Source organism: Episyrphus balteatus, chromosome 1 (genome assembly GCF_945859705.1).
Source record: "Episyrphus balteatus chromosome 1, idEpiBalt1.1, whole genome shotgun sequence".
In the NCBI taxonomy this organism is placed as follows: domain Eukaryota; kingdom Metazoa; phylum Arthropoda; class Insecta; order Diptera; family Syrphidae; genus Episyrphus; species Episyrphus balteatus.
In genome coordinates, this window is record NC_079134.1 from 53,838,041 (window position 1) to 53,860,531 (window position 22,491).

Here is a 22,491-nt window from a genome sequence, read left to right on the forward strand (position 1 = left end):
TATATTTTCAATAAGGATCTGATCTACCGCCAAAGAGCATCTCATCATATCATACATACATCTTACTCCTTTTTTAAACCCGCAAAGCCTTATTTAATACTACTCAACCATTAAACTCATACTAAAACGCTTTATCCATCTTAAGTTTAATTAATTTTTCCAAGAATTGCGTTGATGCATACGTACATTCTTTGGAAGTGGAAATTATATTCAACGTCATCTTCAAGACTCCCATGATGTTGACCAAAGTGTGTGTCTTCAACTATATATATCTCCACCCTTTATACCCGCAAAAACAAGAAACGTACTTAGTTTATTGCAAACAATAAATGAAGCAACGATAAATGGAGAATCATCACTTGCACTCGTATCCTTCGCAATGTATAGTCATGGTGACCTTCGAAATGAAAACTTCAGGCTCTTTTTCAGCACTTAACCAACGACCGATTGACTTGACTTTAGTTTGTGTTCCCCTTTCCCTTTTCAGGTCTGCAGACTATGTTAAATTGCTTTAGTTAGTACGGTGGCCATCTGTAAGTAGTTTTGTTGTGGTAACACGAAGCCAATGCTTGCTCTATCAGTTTGTTCGAATGTCAGTTCGTCACTTATTTGTATATTTTACCACTATGGAGCATGCTTAAGCAAATCTCATACAACTTACCTTTTTCATGTGCATTTATGTACAGAACAAAAAAAAAAAAAATTAATAAAGTTTAGGACGGTGCACGAATGCCACCGGTATAACCATAACCATCAAGGTTGAATATTTTGTGAACAGTGAGAAGGAGAATTGTGTTTAGCAAAAAAATTTGAAGTACAAATTTAAAATACAATGATCATCAAATTTTTTTTAACATAAAATAGTATGGTAAAATTAGGGTTTGATATCACAAAAATTATTAATAGGACTTTCTTTGCATTTGAAAATTGGTAATATACTCTTTCCTAAAATTTACTTATCCCTCAATTTTCCTGCCTTAATTTTTTAAACCGATTTGTTTCAATTCCCATTGTGTGACCGAAACATTTTCATGTTAAAATTATTTCCATTCTGTGAAAATGTCAAGAGTTTGACGTCATGCAATTATTTTAGTAAAGAAGAGAAAATAGAGAACGGCGAAATCCGCAAAAACCGTTCTTTTTTAGTTCGTACTTTAAAAAAGTATGTAATCAAGCTATGAATTGAATGTTGTTAAAATTTTAAGCGTTTACTCGTAATTTGTTAGCCAGTACAAAACGAGTTTCTATATTAAGGAAAGTACCAATCTCGTACTTCTCCGCTTTTTAAAGGACTAATGTTCTAATTAGTTACAGCGACTTTCTTAAACTGTGATTATATTGACTTTTGCTACCTCAGACTTTGGTTTACCGGGACGTCTGCTATCACAGACTATTGTTTATAATGACGTCTCCTATCTAAGAGCGTGGTTTATAGTGACCTCTGATATCTCAGATTGTGGTTTATATTGACTTCTGCTATCTCAGTCGATCTAAACTTAAGTCTACCAAATTGAACTGTATAATGTATAAAACCTTATGAAGGAGATTCGTTCCCCAAAGTTTTTTAACAATACTCAAGGGTCAAGGCCAGCTTCTTATGGAAGGCGAAAAAATTTTTCATGTATGGCGACACTGCTATGACCCGGTAAAACCCACCGGTAACCATTATTTGAAGCAGCAGATAATTGCGTGGCTAGTTATGATCCCCTCGACATAACAATGGAGCTGAATCGAGGAACAAAATACAGATATTCCAATGTATAATTCTACCAAAAATCGTCCGTGTCCCTGTATTTATTAATCTGTTGTCCCGGCAGATTCATTTCATTACTTGATGCGAAAACGTCTGGTTGTGGTCATTCTTAGTAGTGTCTCAGTCTCAGCTTCGGATCACCCATACAATCTTTCTCGATATTCTTCAGTACCTACTTCCTTGCTCCTTGGAATGATGTGATGGCCATAATGAAGAAGACGATGTGGTTACTTCCCATCTCATGGTGCGGGTGCTGCTGGGGGAAGTCGACTTCCCTTCTTTTGTTGGCCGTTTTCGTCGAAAATCATGACAGACATATTCACTTTGGAATTGCATTAACCATTTAATGGTTTTATTATGTTTCTTTATTGATTGAAAAATAACTTTTAAGTGCGCTTGCGCAAAAGCGAATATTTAACGCTGAAGCTGCTATTGTGATGTCCTATATATGTATGTAGGTACTAGCACTGGCTGTGCCTTCGGCTTTGGTTAGCTGGCTGGTTGGTTGGTAAGCTTGACTTGGGTTGGCGCACATGGAAAAATTGTATCCTTTGTATCTTGTTAAGAATTTGTCTTTTTACTCGTTTACCTGTGCGCGCACACACATTTATTATTCGTCTGGTTGTATCTGCATATCTGGGGTTACAACAAAATCTGACAGTGCCGCAGGAAATCGGGATGCTAAAGGGGGCAAGTAACAGATATAAATGCATTTGTACTCGGTCGTCGCACTTAATAATGCTTAATAAATTGGATTTTATTTTCTTTGGCGTGACTAAGGTATTTTTTTTTAGTCAAACATTTTTGTTTTCTTTATTTTTTTTTTTGTTTTGTCTCTTCACATGATCTTTGGTACTCGAGATTGGACTTGAGAGTGACTTACACTTTACTTTAGCTGTATGTCTCTTCCATCTGTGCGGTGAGGTAAAAAAAATATATTAACGTCATTGCATTTTAGTTGTGCATTGTAATTATATTGCCTTTTGTAATGAGGTTGCTGCTGCTAAGCGTACAATAAACTTTTAAATGCCTTCGAAGGGATGAGATGATAATTGACACTTGAGAAAAAAATCAAAGGAGATGCATCAGCAGGGGATTACATTTTGCTTTAACTGAAGGAAATATGAATCGAAATTTAATGAGTGGAAACGTTAATTTAAATGTAATGAATTCTTATAATTATTATTTTTGTTACTTTGTTGTCTTTGTGTTATTTAAGAACTTCTTAAGAGGTAGAAAGTTGTAATATTATGAAAAGTTGAAACAACACATAATAATATAATTTGTTAAAAATTGTGAAACTAGGGAATTTATGTAGGATATGAATTCAAAAAGAAAGTATAAAAATGTGTTTGTAAAAGTTCCTCTATATTAGATTTCAATTAAATCAAAAACTAACAATGACATTTTTATTTTTTATAGGACAAACAGATTTATTACGCATATCAGGATGAAGAACAGAAGTAAAGGGTTAATTAATTTTTAAAGTGAGCTACGCTTAGAGCGATATGATTCATATCCCTAGAACTGGTTCATATTTAAAGCAAATCAAATTATAAGAGTTGTTAAAATATATGAATAATAACAGATAGAACTTGAGTGAAACTCTTGTCTTTTTCTGGCTGGAAATGCGAATTTTATTGTTTATTGCATCCCTTCCCCATGAAAAGCTCCACCCCACAAATAAATAAACGACTATTTGTTAAGTAAACACGAATTTTTTTTCGATTGAAAAAAAAGTGATTTTGGTGAAAAATTTTGATATGGACATCGACAATCAAGGTATGAATGCTATTCTAAAAAAAAAAATTAGACCAAAATACCGCACTGTGCGTCGTTAAAATTTGCTGCTTGTCAATCAGTTGTATGATACTTCACTTTATTTCTAACTGTTATTGCTATGTTATTTTTTTGCCAATCCGTCCCTTGTGGCGCCCCAGAAAAAAATCCTGGATCCGCCCTTGTTAGCCACATGTATGCCAAGAATTTAATAATGTCTCGATTTATGTGGTCCTTAGACACTCTTTTAAAGTAAAATTTTTCAGATTTTACTCCCGCCTTCAACAATCCTCCGAAATAATATTAAGAAGTTGGAATAATAACAATCGATAACAATATCATTACATATACAGGGTGATTCAGGAGTAATGTAAAAAGCTAGAGCGTGTAGGTTAGGTCAAGACAAGAAAAAAAATCGTATGGGAGGGGGGGTCTATTCCCCTTCGTTTAGCGGGGAGGGGCAATTTAAAAAAAAATTGACTTAATTTGGAAAAAAAATTATTAAAAATCAACTGTTATACTTACAATAACGTGCTATACCTTTTTGTAATGCTAAAACATTAGACTTTTACAAAATTTCTAAACAAAGTCATTTCGAGGCACAGTTTTTGAAAAATTAATTTTCAAAATCAAAATTTTGAAAAAAAAAATTGGAAAACAAAATTTCAAACAAATTTTTTTCAAAATTTGATGTAATTAAGTACTAGTTTAGCTTTTTAAATTCGATGCTCTTATTTATTTTTAAACAAAAACAGAAAACCAGATTCAATAATACCTTGTCGTGTTTGAGAAATTAACAAAAAACCAAAACTACTTTTTTCTAAAAAACCTCTTTATTTTCTGTTTTACGTGGCTGGACTTGTTGATAAACTAATTTAAGAAACATTAAACATTCGTCAATTATTTTTTAAACATTCAGACTTAAATAAGAATACAATATAGTGATACAATATTGGATTAACCCTGAATTGATAAACTTTTTTCATTGATAACACCTAAAAACTTACCTGACAATTTTTCTTACTATGTCTGGGTTGCTCGCTACCCATGGATTCTAGCTGTAAGAGCCATTTCACACATCGCCGAAAACCGGCTCGGTTTCGGGTAAACGCCCCTTCTGGCAGGTTGCAAGATACACATTTGTGTAAAATTGTGCTAAATTTGTGCTAAACGAAGGGGAATAGACCCCCCCCTCCCATACGATTTTTTTCTTGTCTCGACCTAACCTACACGCTCTAGCTTTTTGGCACATTACTCCTGAATCACCCTGTATATTGTTGACTGATGAGTTGTTCGAATATTTCCATGGAGTTTTGTTTAGCAACATGAAATATCGTTTAATTGTGAACTTTTGATTTCGGTCTTCCAAGACTCGCGAAACGATTAAGAGCAATTAAAAACTAGGACGAGGAGAGGTAACTTTTCAACTCAAATAAAGTAATTGCTTTATATGTTATAGTATAGCTCTAACGTTAAGGTTCACGCTTGTATGGGAAAAATAAAATTTACAAAAATAATTTGGTTCCACATCATATTAGTATCTTACTGTTGAATTTTTAGCCTTTTGTTTTATATAGAACACAGTGCTGATCGATATTGAAAAATTGTTTTTTTTTAAGTAAAAATTGCTTGAAAGTTTTTCTTCTTGTACTTATTCTCAAAAAACATCGAAATAATATTTTCTGGTATCACTTCTCCAAGTAAATATATAGCACACACAGCTGTTTGATGAGAACTTTTTAGTTCCACTTTTTACTTATTAATTATTGCTCACATTTTTCCGAAAAAAAATATATATACATATATTACTATGTTTTATAAATCCAAGTAAAACATAAATAAAATATTTACTTTTCAAAAAAACTAAAAAAAAAAAACATAATTGGCCCAACCAAATGTTGGACCACCCTTTCCAGCTTGGTTCCCTCCGAACTTACTGAAATGAACGCAAAAACAAAATTCCCTGAGCTCAACAAAAGTTGCCTTATTATAACGAAAACACTCAATGCACTTAAACACGACCTTTCGGAAAAAGCTTCTCTTGGTCGATGAATCGATGAATGAGACGAATCTCCTTTATATTTCTACGATTCATTACGAGTTGAGTTCTGAACCCATTTCCGAAGTCAGTTGGTTGGTCTGATTGGAAAGGCAACTGCACCAAATATTTCCCATCCGGTAAACGCTAGTACGTTCTTACGAATATATTTTCAGAGCGTTGGTTTTCAAATATAGAATATATTTCGACATAAACTTTTTCTAATTTCTACTAAAATTTTGCATACATTTTCATAAAACGTGGTCAACAATTAAAGGGATCGGTAGTTGTACAATTATAATTTTACTACACCAATATGTTTATGAGCTTAAATTTATCCAGTTTAGTTGGTTTTAAGGACTTAGATCTTTTTTAAAAGTCTTCAATATCCTTTTTTATCATCACTAATATGTTTGTTATAGTACATTTCTGTTTTGGATACACAAAAGATAATGATTTCTGCGGAACCTTTTATTGCATGGCCAGTTCATCTCTTAATTGTTTGTATTAACTTCGTTCTATCTACGCTGTCGCCGACAGGAAGACGTTTAATAAAGCAATAAAGTGTGGCAAATTAAAAATTTATATGGATACGAAATCTATCTCATAAACAAATTATTTGAGCAGACAAATAATTTCTGGTAGTTTTTTTTATTTTTTTATTTGATTTGGGTTATCATAATGTACCTACGCCTATATTCCTTACATGATTTTATTTTCAATATTTTTTCATTATAAATTTAGCAACCTCCTATCTTTCGTTTTAAACCAATTTTAACTTCTAACCTTATGAGGTAAGTAACACGATGATCGCTGCTAATACTAATTTAATATTAAAAATTAATGATTTTAAAAGATGTAGTCATAAGAAGGACAGAATAAGAATGCCCATCTATAGTTTCAATTTGTATACTTTCTAGCTTTTGGTAATCAATCACAAACTTTTATTTGCGGGATAAATCCAAAATCCATATTATGGAGTGTGATATCGATTACTACATGGTTGAGAAACAAACAAATATGCAACCACCAGTATTAATGCATTTCTTATACGTTATACATTAGACATTAGAGTGTAAGTTAAATCCGATTAGATTAAAAGCAGAATATATAATTAAATATAGCGCAATGAACTATCCTAACTTTCGGTCACGAGTTCCGATTACAAAATTGTCAAATACCTATACCAAAAATAAGAAGGTACATGAATTTCTCAGTCTTTATTCATTATTTGCTTAGCCCTGATTTTTCAATCGTCAGACTATCAGAGGAATAAATGTCAATATAAAAAAAAAAAAAACTTTTATTCTTTTTCATAAAAAAATTCTTCGAAAATATTTTAAGTTTAATTTAGTAAAACTTAAATATAAAAAAAAAATTTATTAAAACTACAAAAACATCTTTTTAAATTGACTCACTTTCCAAACCATCTATGAAATTTTTTTCTTAGGTGAAAAACAATTTTTAGAAAAAAAAAATTAATATTAATTTTATGCTTTAATGGCAAGCAAATATAAACCGACATAAACAAAATTTAAGAAAATTTATCTGTCCGTTTTCAATAAATTATGGTTTTAAAAATAAAAAAAATTGATTTTGTTTTTTAAATAATTTTCATGCGTTTTAACATTAAAGTTACTAAAAGGTTTTTACAAAAATTTTCGTAAAAATAAGTGAAGTTTCTTGTAGGAATCGGTAGCTCTGTCATAATTAATTTACCTAAGTCAGGTGTGATAATGAAAGATCAATCAAAAACAATTTCACCTTAATATGTATGTACTGCTACTGATTTATAAAAAAGTATTTGCAATTGATCTCTATTTAATAATTTTAAGTCATCCCATCCTTGTGAATTTATCTCAAAGACATTTTTCATCAGAAGTTTATATTGAGTCATTCGCAATTAAAAATATTCAGGTAAGTTCAATGGTATTTTTTGTTGTTCTTGATTGGCTGGATTTAACACAACGCAAGACCAAGAGATTTGGGTGACTTTGCTGCTCAGCATTTATACCGACAAGACATTTCTGCGAAAATAATTTACAAAACAATAATTTTTTTTTTCTTATGTAACGTGGCTCCATAGGATGATGCAATGCGTCATAGGTTGGTTATTGTTTGGTTATTAATCATGAAAGTATTTTTTGGTGTCGTAGAGTCGTTCGTGGTAAGTGTGCGCAGCCGGTAAGTGTGCGCATTGCTATTTTCTCGAAACTAGTGTAAAAATTTAAATTTCTGCTGATGCACAATTAATTAAATATCTGATCTTCGTCGAAGTCCGTTATATTTATGCTTCTGTTGTTTTTAATGTTTCGAGAAAAAGCAAAAGAAAAAAAAGTTAACTTTCCTTAAAATTTTTCACACTTTTCAAACTGTGACAGTGACCTGTCTTTGACTTAAAGTGAAATCAATTGATTTTTTTTATTGAGCTTACTATTTAAACTTTATGTTCCAATAAAAATGTTATTGTTTTTTGTATTTATTTATTAATATTTTATCAAAAACAATAAAAAACTGCATTTGGGGTAAGTGTACGCAAAAATTTGGGGGCAAGTGTGCGCATGCAAATGCATGGGATTCCACTGAAAATATATATACTTGCATAAAATGCTTCAAAATGCATCAAAATTTCACAGTGTACAGAATGGATCAAAATAATGAGAAAATCGTATGGGAGCGGGAGTCTCAGACCCCTCGTTTGGTTTTTATATGTCTTTAAAAAATGAAAAAAAAGAACAATAGATATTCATTTAGATTACTAAGCAAAAGTACCTGCGCACACTTACCGTACACCCTGCGCACACTTACCCCTTCGAAGGGGTAAGTGTGCGCAATATGACCTGTTTTGGTTTTCTTAGGAAAACATAAATAATTTTATAAATATTAGTTAAATTTTAATTGAATTTAAGAAGTCAAAACATGTATCTGTAATAATCAATTTACTTTTTTTATGTACATCCTATATTATGCTTGTAATACTTATTCAAAGTCAAAAGTGCGCACACTTACCACAAACGACTCTATGTGTGCAAGTCCGTTATTCAAGTTGGGAGTAAAAAATTATTTATGACGATTAAATATAATAATATAAATATTTTGTGTTTTTTGTTTGTTTCGTGACATATTTAGACCCTATAAGCCGTGCTTTAGATAACTTCGAATTTATACTGTTTTTTTCCAAGTTAGTTTTTCGCACAGTTCCAAGAGATTGAACTAGTGTGAACATGAGAAATATTATATAATGATTACGAAAATGCAAAATAGAGATTGGAAAAGCAATCCATCATTCTTATAAGTGCAACAATATTAAATCATGATCGTAATTTTTTTAAGGTATGGAATACCTAAGTGCCTTTAAATAGAGCTGTTACTTTATTTTATTTTTTTAATTAGAAAAATTAAGCTTCTTCACCTAAATATTTCTAAAGTTAGGTACATAATGTACCTTTTTGTTGTTGTTTTTTTCATGCACTTTTGTAGTCTTTTGTTCTGACTTTCTGCAATGCACGACCCAGATCTATGCAATTTGAATAAAAAAGGTGAATGACTCACACAAAAATCTTTTCAATTTTGTTTTTTTGTACAAATGGAACTAAGATTTATTTTTAAGCGGATCCCACGCACCGTCCTACTTCTCTTATTGACTTCGTTTATGCTTCTCAATGTAATGTTAAGCATTTACAGATCATTCTTATAACCCTTCCAAAAGCTCTCCTGAAGACTCTGAAAAGATTTCGGTGAACAAAGTAATTGAAACCCTTTTTTTTACTTGTCACATTTACAACATACGCTTTAGGTAATGTGATCCTCCTTCGACAACAATTGTTAAAAATATAAATTCATAACATAAAAATTTAAATGGCATCTCATTAATTGACTCCTTAAGATAAATAAATAATTTTAAGAATATCTTCTCCAAGAGTTAGGACTTCATCATTGCAGCAGCATACATGGTTATTCACTTATCCAGCACAAATATTAAGCAGATACCATATACCATTTACCCTTTTCTTCTTCCAAAATGATGATGATGCATTGAATATTTTTGGTATTTTTTTTTTCACCGTGTTTCCAGATACATGTATAGATACTTTAATGAAATAAAAATGGAATCTTCAAACAAACTATTTCCAAAATTAAAATAATTTTCATTTTCACCTCTCTTGCACACAAAATTTTGTCACCAAAGACAAAACAAATTTGATACATATGTGTTTCTATCCATACATACCTACCTATGCGTACAAATCAGTGTTATCGTTGTGGTGTTTTAAGAATTCTATATAAATTAATTTACTTAGCTGACAAAAATAAGCAGAGTATTACGAATAGTTGTAAGATTTTTGTACATACATGCATCAAAAAATGGATAACAATCACATTGCAATATAAACTATAGGTAGTTTGCAACCAAATTCAATAGAGTTTGCAAAAGATTTGGAAATAAGCGATAGCATATACCTAAAACTTGGAAATAATTTGAAATCTGCAATACTAAGCAAAAACATCAATGTTTGTTCAAATTAAATGAAAACCAAAAAATTCAAGAAAGAAATACGCAAAAAACATTTCAGCTTTGAAATTGTCACACGACGGCAACAGTGCCACATAATAATAATACCCAAAAACATTATAATGAAAAATGCATACATGCATGTAGTATGGTATGGGCGCGGATATAAATCGGGAATCACAGTCAATTTACACATGAAACAAAAAAAAAAAAAAAAAAATCCCAAAATTGTTTCGGGCATCTTTCTTCTGATTTTATTTAGAATATTTATTGCCCGTGGAAATATCTTTAAATTTATTTGAGTGTCGCGCTATGTGCCATCGCATTAGGTCGAACAGCATTAGCCGATCTCAAGAAATACACGTTGAGCATATGATGCTGTTATATAGGCCTAGACAAGGTCTACGATCAACAACCAAAAAAAAAAAGATACAAATACAAAAAATACTATCGAAGCTGTGTATCTGTACACCGAAGAAAACAAGAAGTGGTATTAAATTCAAACTTTAATACGTATATACAGTAATGGTAATTATTAGATTTTATTTTATAGAACCGGTCATCGATATTTTGTATTGTGTGTGGGGAGTCGTTGTGTCGTCTTTTTTGGTCATAGGTAATAGTTATGTTGTCCATTGTTTAAATTTATTCCATTTGATTTAAGAAGAGATACCTACCTTACTATACAACATATCTACCTGCTTTTTGTTGAATAGATTGGTAATTGCGAGATACATAAAAGTAATCTTTTTCTTGTTTTTGGATTTTTAAATTGGGGTGAAATTTTATTGGACAACATGTTAGTATACATATAAATATATTTTAAAGTATATTTTTAGTGCGCATATCATGTTTTTTTTAAGAGGAAGATAACACATAGTACAGTCCTACTATTTTTTTTCAAAATCTAAGACATTCAAAAATTACTTATATAAAAATCCTCAGAACTTCAATAACAATGAACCTCAAATACGAAGTTCAGAGATATCTTACAATTTTTGTTAAAGTTCGGAATACAGTGGTACCGAAAGTACATACATAATGTAAGAAGGATACAAAATACAGCGTGACAAAAAATTTCATACATGAGAAACTCTTCCTCCCCAGCAAAAAATAAGTCCGCTAAAGACGATAATAGTAGGAATCTATCAAAAGGATATCGTAACTTCGTAACTAATATAAATATAACCACTTCCTGATCTAAACACAAGAATCTGCACGAAATTGGTGGTTATTTTTTTTTTTAATTGACTGAATTTTTAATTTCTTTCAGGAAATCCTGGATTATTTTTCGGGGTGGGGTCAAAATTCTGCCGGGCTCAAAATTCTTTTGTCAAAATTCTGCTTTCAAAATTCTGCTTTTTAAAATTCTGTTTTTCAAAATTCTGCTTTTTATGATTCTGTTTTGCAAAATTCTGAAAAAAAAAATTAAAAAAGGGTTTGGAAAATGTTAAAAAGCGCTAAAATAATCATTTTACAAAATTTGCTGTTCATTTGAGATTACTTACTATATTATGTAATATTATGTAATAATAATTTTTTTTTTTTGATAAATAAATTAAAAAATAAATATCTTCGAAAAATGATAATTGAAATTTTTTTAACTAATCAGATAAAAATTAATATTCACAAAATTGAATAAGTAAAGGAATATTCTTCATCGCTTCTGATTAGTTTTAAACGGTATATATCGCACCCTCAGTGCAAAAGAGCGATAAGTCAAGAAATGACATTTTTGAGATAATGATGAGGAAATGTTGCTTTTTAAATTATCTTTCTTTTGAAGGGCTTGTTGTTAACGTAAACGAAAAATTGGAAAGATTATGACCTACTATATTAAAAGTCAAACTATTTCCTTATTTCAACAATTTAAAAAAAATAAATTTATTAAAACTACAAAATAAACATAATTATACTTGTAATAGAGCTTTGACATTATAGAAATTGCTGTCCCATGGAAAGTTATAGGGGAAAGTTTAGAGTCAGTATGTATTTTGCAGAAGAGTTTTCTCGAAATGAAATTTTTTGAGTTCTCGCTCTTTTGCACTGAGGGTGCGATATGTAGATGTGAGTTATAAAAAAGTCAGTCTTCTAGGCGGTAAGGAAAGTATCAAACCTAAATTACATTAATGAGGTGTATTTTTGTTAAGTAAACGCATATGCTATGAAAAAAAAAAACAGAATTAGCAGAATTTTTTTTCTTCAAAAAAATGCTGGCAGAATTTTGAAAAGCAGAATTTTGAAAGACAATATAAAAAAAGCAGAATTTTGAAAAACAGAATTTTCTTGAAAATAGCAGAATTTTGAGAACCAGAATTCTGAAGCCAGAATTTTGATTCGCTGTCTTATTTTTCTTTAGGAATACTTTTATTAGTTTCTTGGAATTCTGAATATTGACATATTTAAATAATATTTTATTATTTGCGAAGTAAACATAATTTGTTTTCTATAAAACTTAAGCTTAAGTTTAAATTTGGAAAAACATAAAAAAACACATAAGTTATTTAATATCTGTGATAGTATATACATAAATTCTATCAGAAGATGCATTCAGAACGAAATTCAAAGTCGTGATCGTGATTCAAGTCAAGATTTTCCTCAAGACATTTTGAGGTGGCTTTAAGCCACTTGACCTTCCATCGAGGGCAATATAACAAAACCGCTAACTTTAAGCTGAAATAAATGCTTGAGCATTCCCTCAAAAACATTCTTCTGTATCTTGTAACTTGAGAAAAATTTGAATTGAGTGAAAATTATGAACTCCACACTAACTACGTAGGTATATGTTGAATTAGAAAACAATTTTTTTTTAATTTCTACAATTTCAACACACATAAACACAAAAAACCAAAATTACTATGCTTAAACTAACATCAATTTTACTTACTTTCGATGAAATTAGGGTGAGAGTTGGTGAAGATTCCTGAAATGTCAATGAAATGATATTTAAAAACTGATTGTAATGCAATATTAATTTTTTTTTGCAGTTTGTGCAACTTAGTGTTTATGTGTGTTATTCAAATATCTTATAATTATATATTAAATGTACACATTTACGTATTTTATAAAAAAAAAATGTAAAAAAATATAAAAATTACACAAAAACAATAAAAATTAAATCTGAATAATGATATTTATTTTAAACGTCTATAGGGGTTTGTTCCACATCGAAAAAAATGTGTAAGTTACTTTAACCTATACAGTTTTTTGTTCTCAAAATAAAAAAATATTAAAAAATAAAACTTTAAGTTACTAGTTTGATTTTTTATTAATAACTGCTACATTTATATTGAAGTTGAAACATAAATAAAGTTTTTAAACCACAAGTTTAGAAAGAAACAAGTTGGAATGAAACATTACAATTCTTAACTTAAACATATGCCACCCCTTACTCAACCTTTGAGGAACTACTCTTATCAAGATGTTCAGAACAAGGAATAATCCATACAAGTCAGAGGGGTAGTCAAAATATTGAAGTTAGGAGCTAATGTCATTCAAAGTGTGGTCTTTGCTAAAATCTGCTAAAATTATTCATTGTGCTGGTAAAACTCACAGTGACCCGTTATTTTCTCTAATCGACTCTTGATTTTACCGGGGAAACCCGTGATTTTACCGAGGAAACTCGTGATTTTACCAGAAAACCTGTGATTTTACTGGGACAACAAGTGATATTACCAAGGAAACAGGTACAGGTAACGGCTTACGGGTATACCCATAATTTTTATTTGCTCTATAGGGCAAGCATTTGTTTCGATTAGAAAAAAAATTGAGGTTTTAATTAAAACCAGCATTACGATGATGGAGAAGATCAAAAAAGTGGTTTTCGTCATGCTGTCCGTCGCGTCGGTCTGTGCGTTTGTGCGTCCATCTGTACATCGAGCTAGTGCCTAAACGGATGAATGGATTTACTTGAAAATGATTTTTATGTTATTCCCTAGACCCGTTTTTTTTTTTATTTTTTAAATGTCTCATTAAAATTTAAATTAAAATTGACATATTTTTTAAGTTCATATATTTCATCAAAGCATAAGTCAATTTTATGTTAAATTTACAGAGATCATTAAATATAAAATGTAAAACAAATATTTTTAAAAACATTTTTGAAAAAAAAAAAATAATTTTTTAAGTCGCAAGTACGTGCGACCAAGTCGTGCATTTTATTTAGTTTACTGGAATAATCCATGATTTTATGGACGAGACTTGTGATTTTACCAAGGCAACTCGTGTCGTTTAAGAGAGAGTGTCAGAAATCAATAAAGCGGCTTAATTGCAGGTATCTACCGTTCCTTAGGGTTAAGAAATTATTTTTTTTTTATTATTTCAAAAGTACGATGTCAGTTGGAACAGTACCAACCCAAACATTTTAATCAAAATCGTAAGAACAATTAAAAAAATATATATATATTTTTTTCATATTGGTACCATTAATTTTGATCCTTAAAATAAAATTTCAAATTCGTCTTTAGGGAATGTCACAAAACTTGTAATTACCAAGTTTAGGCTGCAGTTCAAAACAGATACAAACTGACAGACAGAATTGCAGAATTTCTTCCCTTCTCTATCATCGTAATCATGTCTGATTGTTATCTCGAGTCCGATTATTTTAACGAGTCTTATGTGTTTGCCCTATAGTAGGTACCTTTAACGCCAATAAAAAAGGAAAAAGACCAATTGTATGATGGCTTAACAAAAGAATCCCGAACGTCACGCAATCATGGTAAAATAAATCTAATGTAGTTGAATCAGAGAATTATATCATTTAAAATCTATAGGTACACATGGTTATTTTTTGTATTTTGTTTTAAGTTTTTTGGAATATATTTCCGTAATTTCTCAAATATTATCTTCATATGAAAAGTAGAAACACCGTTATATTGAAATTACAAGTTTTAATTCAACAACGTCTTTTTTCAAAATAAACACCTTTTATTAAAAAACAAAAAATTAAATTTATTTAAAAAACAAAAAATTAAATTTATTTTAAAAAAATTATTGTGAATTGAGCTTTTGAATGCATTTCGGCTAGTCTACTAGCCATCATCAGCAACACGACTGAGGGGGAAGCTGCTACAAAAATTAAATTGCACAATCGTATACATGAATGTCAAAAAATAAGAACAATACATTTACATAATTTTTTAACAAAAAAGCTTTTAAGAAAGAGAAATTATGAAAAAGCGAATAAAATAGAAGAAAGAATTTTACAATAACAATTACATTACAAAGTAAACAAATAAGACTCTATATTCCCCAAATCTGCATTCAACGCTGAGTCATCTCTATGTATGTAAAGGCTTTCGTATGCATCAAGTCTGCGGCTCTCGTTCACGCATTTTAAAAGCTTTACATTATCGATTGTTGTTGTTAAATGATGTTCTTGTAGTGCGAAATATCCTACTCTCTACGAAAGACAAGAAGGAACAACTTGACAAAGCCGGGATCTATGTTATCAATTGTAATGAATGCGACAAAAAATATTACGGCCAAACTAAGCGCAGTGTTAAAACGAGGTTCAAAGAACACAACAACAACATCAAAAACAATGAACCAAGAAAATCTGCCTTTGCACTGCACGCACTACAAGAACATCATTTAACAACAACAATCGATAATGTAAAGCTTTTAAAATGCGTGAACGAGAGCCGCAGACTTGATGCATACGAAAGCCTTTACATACATAGAGATGACTCAGCGTTGAATGCAGATTTGGGGAATATAGAGTCTTATTTGTTTACTTTGTAATGTAATTGTTATTGTAAAATTCTTTCTTCTATTTTATTCGCTTTTTCATAATTTCTCTTTCTTAAAAGCTTTTTTGTTAAAAAATTATGTAAATGTATTGTTCTTATTTTTTGACATTCATGTATACGATTGTGCAATTTAATTTTTGTAGCAGCTTCCTCCTCAGTCGTGTTGCTGATGATGGCTAGTAGACTAGCCGAAATGCATTCAAAAGCTCAATTCACAATAATTTTTTTAAAATAAATTTAATTTTTTGTTTTTTAAATAAATTTAATTTTTTGTTTTTTAATAAAAGGTGTTTATTTTGAAAAAAGACGTTGTTGAATTAAAACTTGTAATTTCAATATAACGGTGTTTCTACTTTTCATATGAAGATAACACATGGTTATGTTTTTTTTTACAATATATACATGTCATTATGTGCATTTCAAACAATAACTAAACGATTCAAGGAATTCACTTTCTAACCCAACACAGTATCCGAGCGCGATAAAAAATCTTTTCATAAATACATACTTTTCATCTCATCTGCAAATCATTCTATTTTTTTATCCGAACGATTTTTTTTTTATTTAACATGCATTTTTAAAAATAAAATTCTGTTGCCGAGATAAAGGGATTAAATAATTGCAAATGAACACAAAGCCTAGTTAATCCTTTTATCGGATGTACTTTTTGCAACAATTATTTCTTTCAGCACAAAGAATGGTATAGATGCACACGAGCACACGCGTGCAATGATTCAATTTTAGAGATAAAAAAGATTTAGAACAATTTCTAACAATGGTTTACAATTTTTTTGTTAAAGAAATTATATATTTAGGTACAGGTAAACGTGTTAAAACCCATTGCAAGTGATTTTTGTTCAAAAATGACACGCACAAGGATGACAATGCATCAGATTGTATCTTCACATGTTGATCACATTTGGGTTAGTCCTTTATTTTTGTCTATTTTTCAGTTTTTTTTTTTTAATTTGATTTTTTATCTACAATATGCTCTAGTTCACCTTAAAAGTACACCTTCGCAAGCCTTGTTATAGTTCAATGAAAAAATATATATACAGGTCCATGTACGTGATGTTACAGTTAAGATAACATCTTGATGCACTGAATTCTTCTTTTTTGATTAAAAATCGCATGCTGTTGGGTGTTTCCAAGAATTTAAGAGTACATTTTATTTTCTATCGCAACAAGAGAACTAAAAAAAGGTAAACCATTGGGAATTGCAATCTATTTGTGGTTATTGTTTGGGAGCACGTTTGAAGGATTAGTAAAAACAAAATATTAAACTTTTTAAGAGTTGTAAAGCGTATAAAGGATAACCGATAACGCATAAAATATCATGTTTCTGATGTTACGTTTAAACTATCCACTTAAAATATGAGTTAAAATTTTCCGATTTATATGTTATTTCAAAATAAAAATGCAGTGCAATGTCCTTGGTTTAAGTCTTTAACTCTTATCGTTAAGTGCCAACCGACACACGAAAAATAAATCCATTTATTATTGCTAAGCCATTCAGTTGATTTTATGTAGATTTTTTTTTCAATTCGTTTTGTTTCCCCCTGGCATTCTTGGTTATATAAAACGGCCAAAAGCTACACAGTCAAGAAAAGGATACTGGTAAAAGACTTTAAAATCAATTTTTCCATTCTCAGTGTAAAATTAAAATTAACGAAGAAAGACAGAGATAAAGAGTCGGTAATTATTATGTAGATAAATAAAATGCACGACTGGGGCCGCACGTACTTGCTCTTGCAGTTCAAAGCACTTTTATGTTAGCTTACTTGTAGATTATAAGAGCTGCCTCTATATACATTTTTCAGAAATTTGATTGATGTAGGGGAAGAGCCGGCATGGAGGTTAAATAAATTAGTTAGTTTGTTAAATAATTTTTTTTTTTATTTGACTTGACTTTTTTGGGAAAAACTAAGAATGCGATTTTACTGCAATTACTTTGAATCTTACGTATGCAAAATTTTATCAAAATCATTAGAGCCATTTTTGAGAAAATTGCAATAACTCCATAATAATGTACGGGAAGAGCCGACATCCACGATTTAAAAAAATATAAAGACCATATTTCCACTATCCGTATTTTTTGAGAAAAACTAAAAACGCAGTTATGTTAGAACTATATACAGCATTACGTGTGTTAAATTTAATTAAAATCGTTAGAGCCGTTTTCGCGAAATTTGCAATAACTCGCAAATTTTGTATGGGAGGTATAAGTTCTAAGCGAGATATTAAAAAACAAAAAAAAAACAACCTTGGAAATTACGAAATAAACATCCATAACAAATTTCAAGAAAATCCGTCTACCCGTTTAGGCTGTAGCTACTTGTACAGATGGACGCACGGACGCACGGACGCACCGACGCACCGACGCACAGACCGACGGACGTCATGACGAAACCCACTTTTTTTGACTTCTCCATCATCGTAATGTTAGTTTTGATTAAAACCTCGAATTTTTTTTTTGACACGAAACCAATACTTGCCCTATTGAGCAAGTAAAAACAACTGATATGGGCTCATTAAGAAAAATCAGTTATTATAATAATAATTTGATTAAGTAGCTTGTAAGTTATGAATGTGTGTGTTCAATGTATTTTCAGATGGTATACTAATTCCATTTAGTCGATTTGTTAATGTTTTCAAATGGGTCAAGAACCGATTATGAAAGAATGAAATGAAAAACAAATTGAGGATTGACTTCATTCAAATGAAATTGTATTGATTTGAATTTAAAACATCTCATTGTTGATAGGTATAGCTTCTATGAATAGTTTAAAAATATATGTATTTCTTGTGCTAAGAGAACTATCATGTTTGTTAGGGTCCTCCATTAATACTAATCGTTTTTGTATAGGAAGAACGTGCTTCAAATCTGGTAGTTCTCAAATTTCAAGAAATACTTAATTTTTTCAGTCTTTTTTAATTTAACTTTTAAGGACTTTTTTTTTGTCGAAAATTATAAATCACATGGAGAAAAAATAACGCCATTGATAATTTTACTTCTGGTACAGGTATTTTACTATAATATAGTTGAATACATAATTATACCAGAAATTAGATAAATACACTAGAAATAAAGTTAAATATACAAGAGGTAAAGTTACCCCAGCGTTATTTTCTATCTGCGCACAGCTTTAATGATCTCATAAGTTCCATTAATATGAATCTTAAAACGTCTCTGTGGGTAAATGGTTTCCAATAGTATTTTTTTTTATATATGTCCAAACATATCTTCCTGTATCTGCCTGAACCACGTATCTACATACATTCTACTCAGCAAATTTTTGATCAGTATGAATTGAACAAAAGGGAATCAAGTTGTGTTTAAGATATATTGATTGAGATGTTTCTAAACTTAAACCCTTGTATCTATTCTTTCTGTAAGTTTTAAGGTTCAAGTGGAAACGGGGCGATATAAGCCTTTTTGATGGTTTCCATTGTTGGCGTTGCATTCTGATCATTCCCCAAAATGCACAACTTATTGATACACGCTTTTTATATAATATTAAATTACCCAAAATTATTTATTTTATTTTATAACCAAAAAAAGTACCTACTCATACGAATAATTATCTTTAAACCCTCAAAAAAGTCATAAAAGTAATCATTATCTGATCCTGAATTGTTTATAGAAAACTCGCATTTAAAGAAAGTGTGAACCAATTAGTAAATAAACGCAAAAAAAAACAATGATAAAGAATAATAGAATTTATTATGACTATTAGGTAGTTATTTCAAACGCAATCTATAAAACCGAAACAATGCTAAAGGATTTCCTACAACACTTAGCTTCAAAATGTGTACCTGACATAACTTTTTTTTTCTTGCATTTTCAATCTTTTCTCTCAGATAAAGAAAACAAAAAAAAATAATAAAACACAACTATGCTTTGGTTAGGGTAATTAAATGAAAAGAGAAAGGTCGTTAAATAATAAAACAATCGAAATACACGGCGAACAAAAAAAAAAAAAAAACACACAGAAATAAACAATACGAACGTTTTTATGATAGCCTCAAGCTCACGTTCGCACTTAGAGGGTACTTAGATACTTATCTGCGCGGGAGTCTTAAATCACAATATAAATAAAAAAGATATTATTTCTTATTCTATTCGTTAAGTTCCATTACAAGATAAAATGAGTAAAGAGACATCGAATTTTATTCTCAAATCTTTTGCTGAAAATCAATTTAATAAGTCATTTGGATTTGCAATTTCAATGTAATAAATTAAAATCATTACTTTTACAATGCAGCAACTCAAACAAATACATATTAGGTACTATTTTATTAAAATTTTACTTAAGATCCCACACATAATTAGGTATTTTCTTTATTCTAACTCTTCTGTTTAAATAACGCAATGAAATAATAATAAATATGACCTGATGGCAATAAATCGTTCCGTTCTAAAAGACAACCATACAAGCAGGACCCTTTAGTCTAGCGTCTAGGGGTAAAAGATACACGAAATTCTTTCATCTAACCGGACTGATATCATTCAACCCAGTGCATAGAAATAGGAAAAGAAACACGAAATAAGTCAGTCGGTATAAAACATCATAACAGATTCACCTATGAGATAAAATAATCCAACCAGTGACACTGAGAATAGATTCATTTTATTTAGGTTCTTACTCATTTATTAATATTTTTTTTTCTATCTTCTATTAAAGTAACTCCTCCGTGTCGTCGCGTCACTTCGTATCTTTTAGGTACGAATACGACAAAGTTTTTCTCTTATATACTAAATAGAATCTCAGGAGCTAGTATGACAGGGTACGTTAAATTTGTTACAACAAGAGAATAAAAAAGATTTCTTGGGGAAATTATGTAAATTTCTCGAATTTGTATCTTTGGGAGAAAATAAATATATCTTCCTCTTAAAGTAAGTCAGATTAAAAGAATTTCTTCTTTTAGTTCAAAAGAGCATTGGTATTATTTTGTTGTTGTTGCTTTTCTTAACTCGCATGCGTGTATCTAATGTCGTGTTTGGGATACTATTTTTTGGACCCATTAAAATAAATCTGTAGATTGTATGAAACGTTGAGTGACCTCTTCTTGCATGTATAGATAGATACATACGAGTATATATAGATACCATGTAATGGTTTTTTATTCATAGTCACACAGGTAAAAGTAGACAGGTTTTTATATGTAGGTAGAGTTGTTTTTTTTCCGTAAATATATATTTGGAGGTATTAGATTTAGATAGGTGCCTGTGTCTCTAAATATCTATAATGAACTTCAATAATTGCCCATAAATTAGATTCGTCGCAGACAGATCTATAGATGCTCAGATGCCGGGAATAAATTTCAAAATAAAGGTGTATTTTCCTTTTGTTTTCAAAAATTTACTCAGAAAAATTGATGGTTAGGTAGTGAAAGGTGGTACCTAGGTTTTTTTATTTAAGAAAATATTTTTTTCTGAGGAATACAACTAGAGAAATATTGTACCTACACTGAACCAAATCCTTACGTAAATACAACGAAAAAATTCGTTGAGCCAACGAAAATTTAATTAATTTTCAGCCGATGAAAAATTTAATTGGCTCAACGAAATGGCTTTCATACGTTAATGAAGAACTTCATCAATCAACGAAAACTGTAGTATTTTAATGAAATTTTTCATAAAAATTTTTAATTGAGAGTTAATGAATTTTTACATCACTTTACGAAATTTTTCATCGATTAACGTAAAATTTTATTAACCACGGTGATATTTTTCGTTAGTCAATGTATTTTTTGATTAATTTATGAAAGAACTTTCGTTAGCTAACGAAGATTTTCGTAAATTTAATGAACATTTTAATTAAATTACGAAAAAATATTTGTTAGCTAACGTAACTTTTCGTTGTATTAATTGTATTTTTTTATTCGACTTGTTAAATTATTAATTTAATATATAGTCCAAAACCAATAATTGGCGTTTCGACCCGGTGGAGCTCACTTAAGTCAACTGATGAGTCCGACTTCTCGTGAGGCACCTTGTCAATACGCAAATATTTTTTATATTCAGCTCAACTTACATAGATTTTTAAACAAAAACCTAATGTGAACTATATAAAGCAAGATTCAATTTTTAATCATTAAAACAGAAATGCACCCAAGTCTACGTTTTTTTTTGTAAGGCAACGATTTTTTTCGTTAACTGATGTATTTTTTCATAAGCCAATGTAATATTTCATTAGTATATGAAGAATTTTCATAAGCTTATGAAGATTTTCGTTAGTTAATGTTGAATTTCATAAGTTAATGAATTTTTTCGTTACTTAATTAAAACTTTAATAAAGTAAGGAAAAAATTCTTATTTTTATTCTTTAAAATGAGTATGAAATTTTTCGTTAATTGATGAATCTTTTCATTGAATTGGATTTTTTGGCACTAAAAAGGGAGAAAAAGTGTATGAAACGTTTTCATTAATTGATGAAGGTTTTCATATTACGAAAAATTACATATTTTCGTTGAGCAAACGAAAGTTTCGTTGGGCCAACGAAAATGTAGTGTATGAAACGATTTTCGTAATTTTACGAAATTTATTATTTTCAGTGTATACATTTAATAACTCACAATACTATATTGATGATTTAAATAAAAGTTGAATATTTAAATTGGACCATGAATTTATGTTTTGATTTTTCTTTTTATA

General features: G+C 30.0%; 1 protein-coding gene across 17 annotated transcripts in view; it reads right to left on the bottom strand.

The window, feature by feature from the left end:
* LOC129920905 (voltage-dependent L-type calcium channel subunit beta-3) overlaps positions 1-22,491 on the bottom strand; it is a 142,601-nt gene that overhangs the window by 86,698 nt on the left and 33,412 nt on the right. For 15 of the 17 annotated variants that reach the window (XR_008773418.1, XR_008773420.1, XM_056002398.1 and 12 more), the window contains one exon: positions 12,971-13,006. The exons of the other annotated variants lie outside the window; for them this stretch is intronic. Coding sequence is in view for 12 of the 15 variants with exons in the window: in XM_056002398.1 (XP_055858373.1) it covers positions 12,971-13,006 (36 nt within the window). In the remaining 3 variants the exon portion in view is untranslated. The remainder of the gene's footprint in view (positions 1-12,970; positions 13,007-22,491) is intronic. 17 annotated transcript variants of the gene reach the window in all.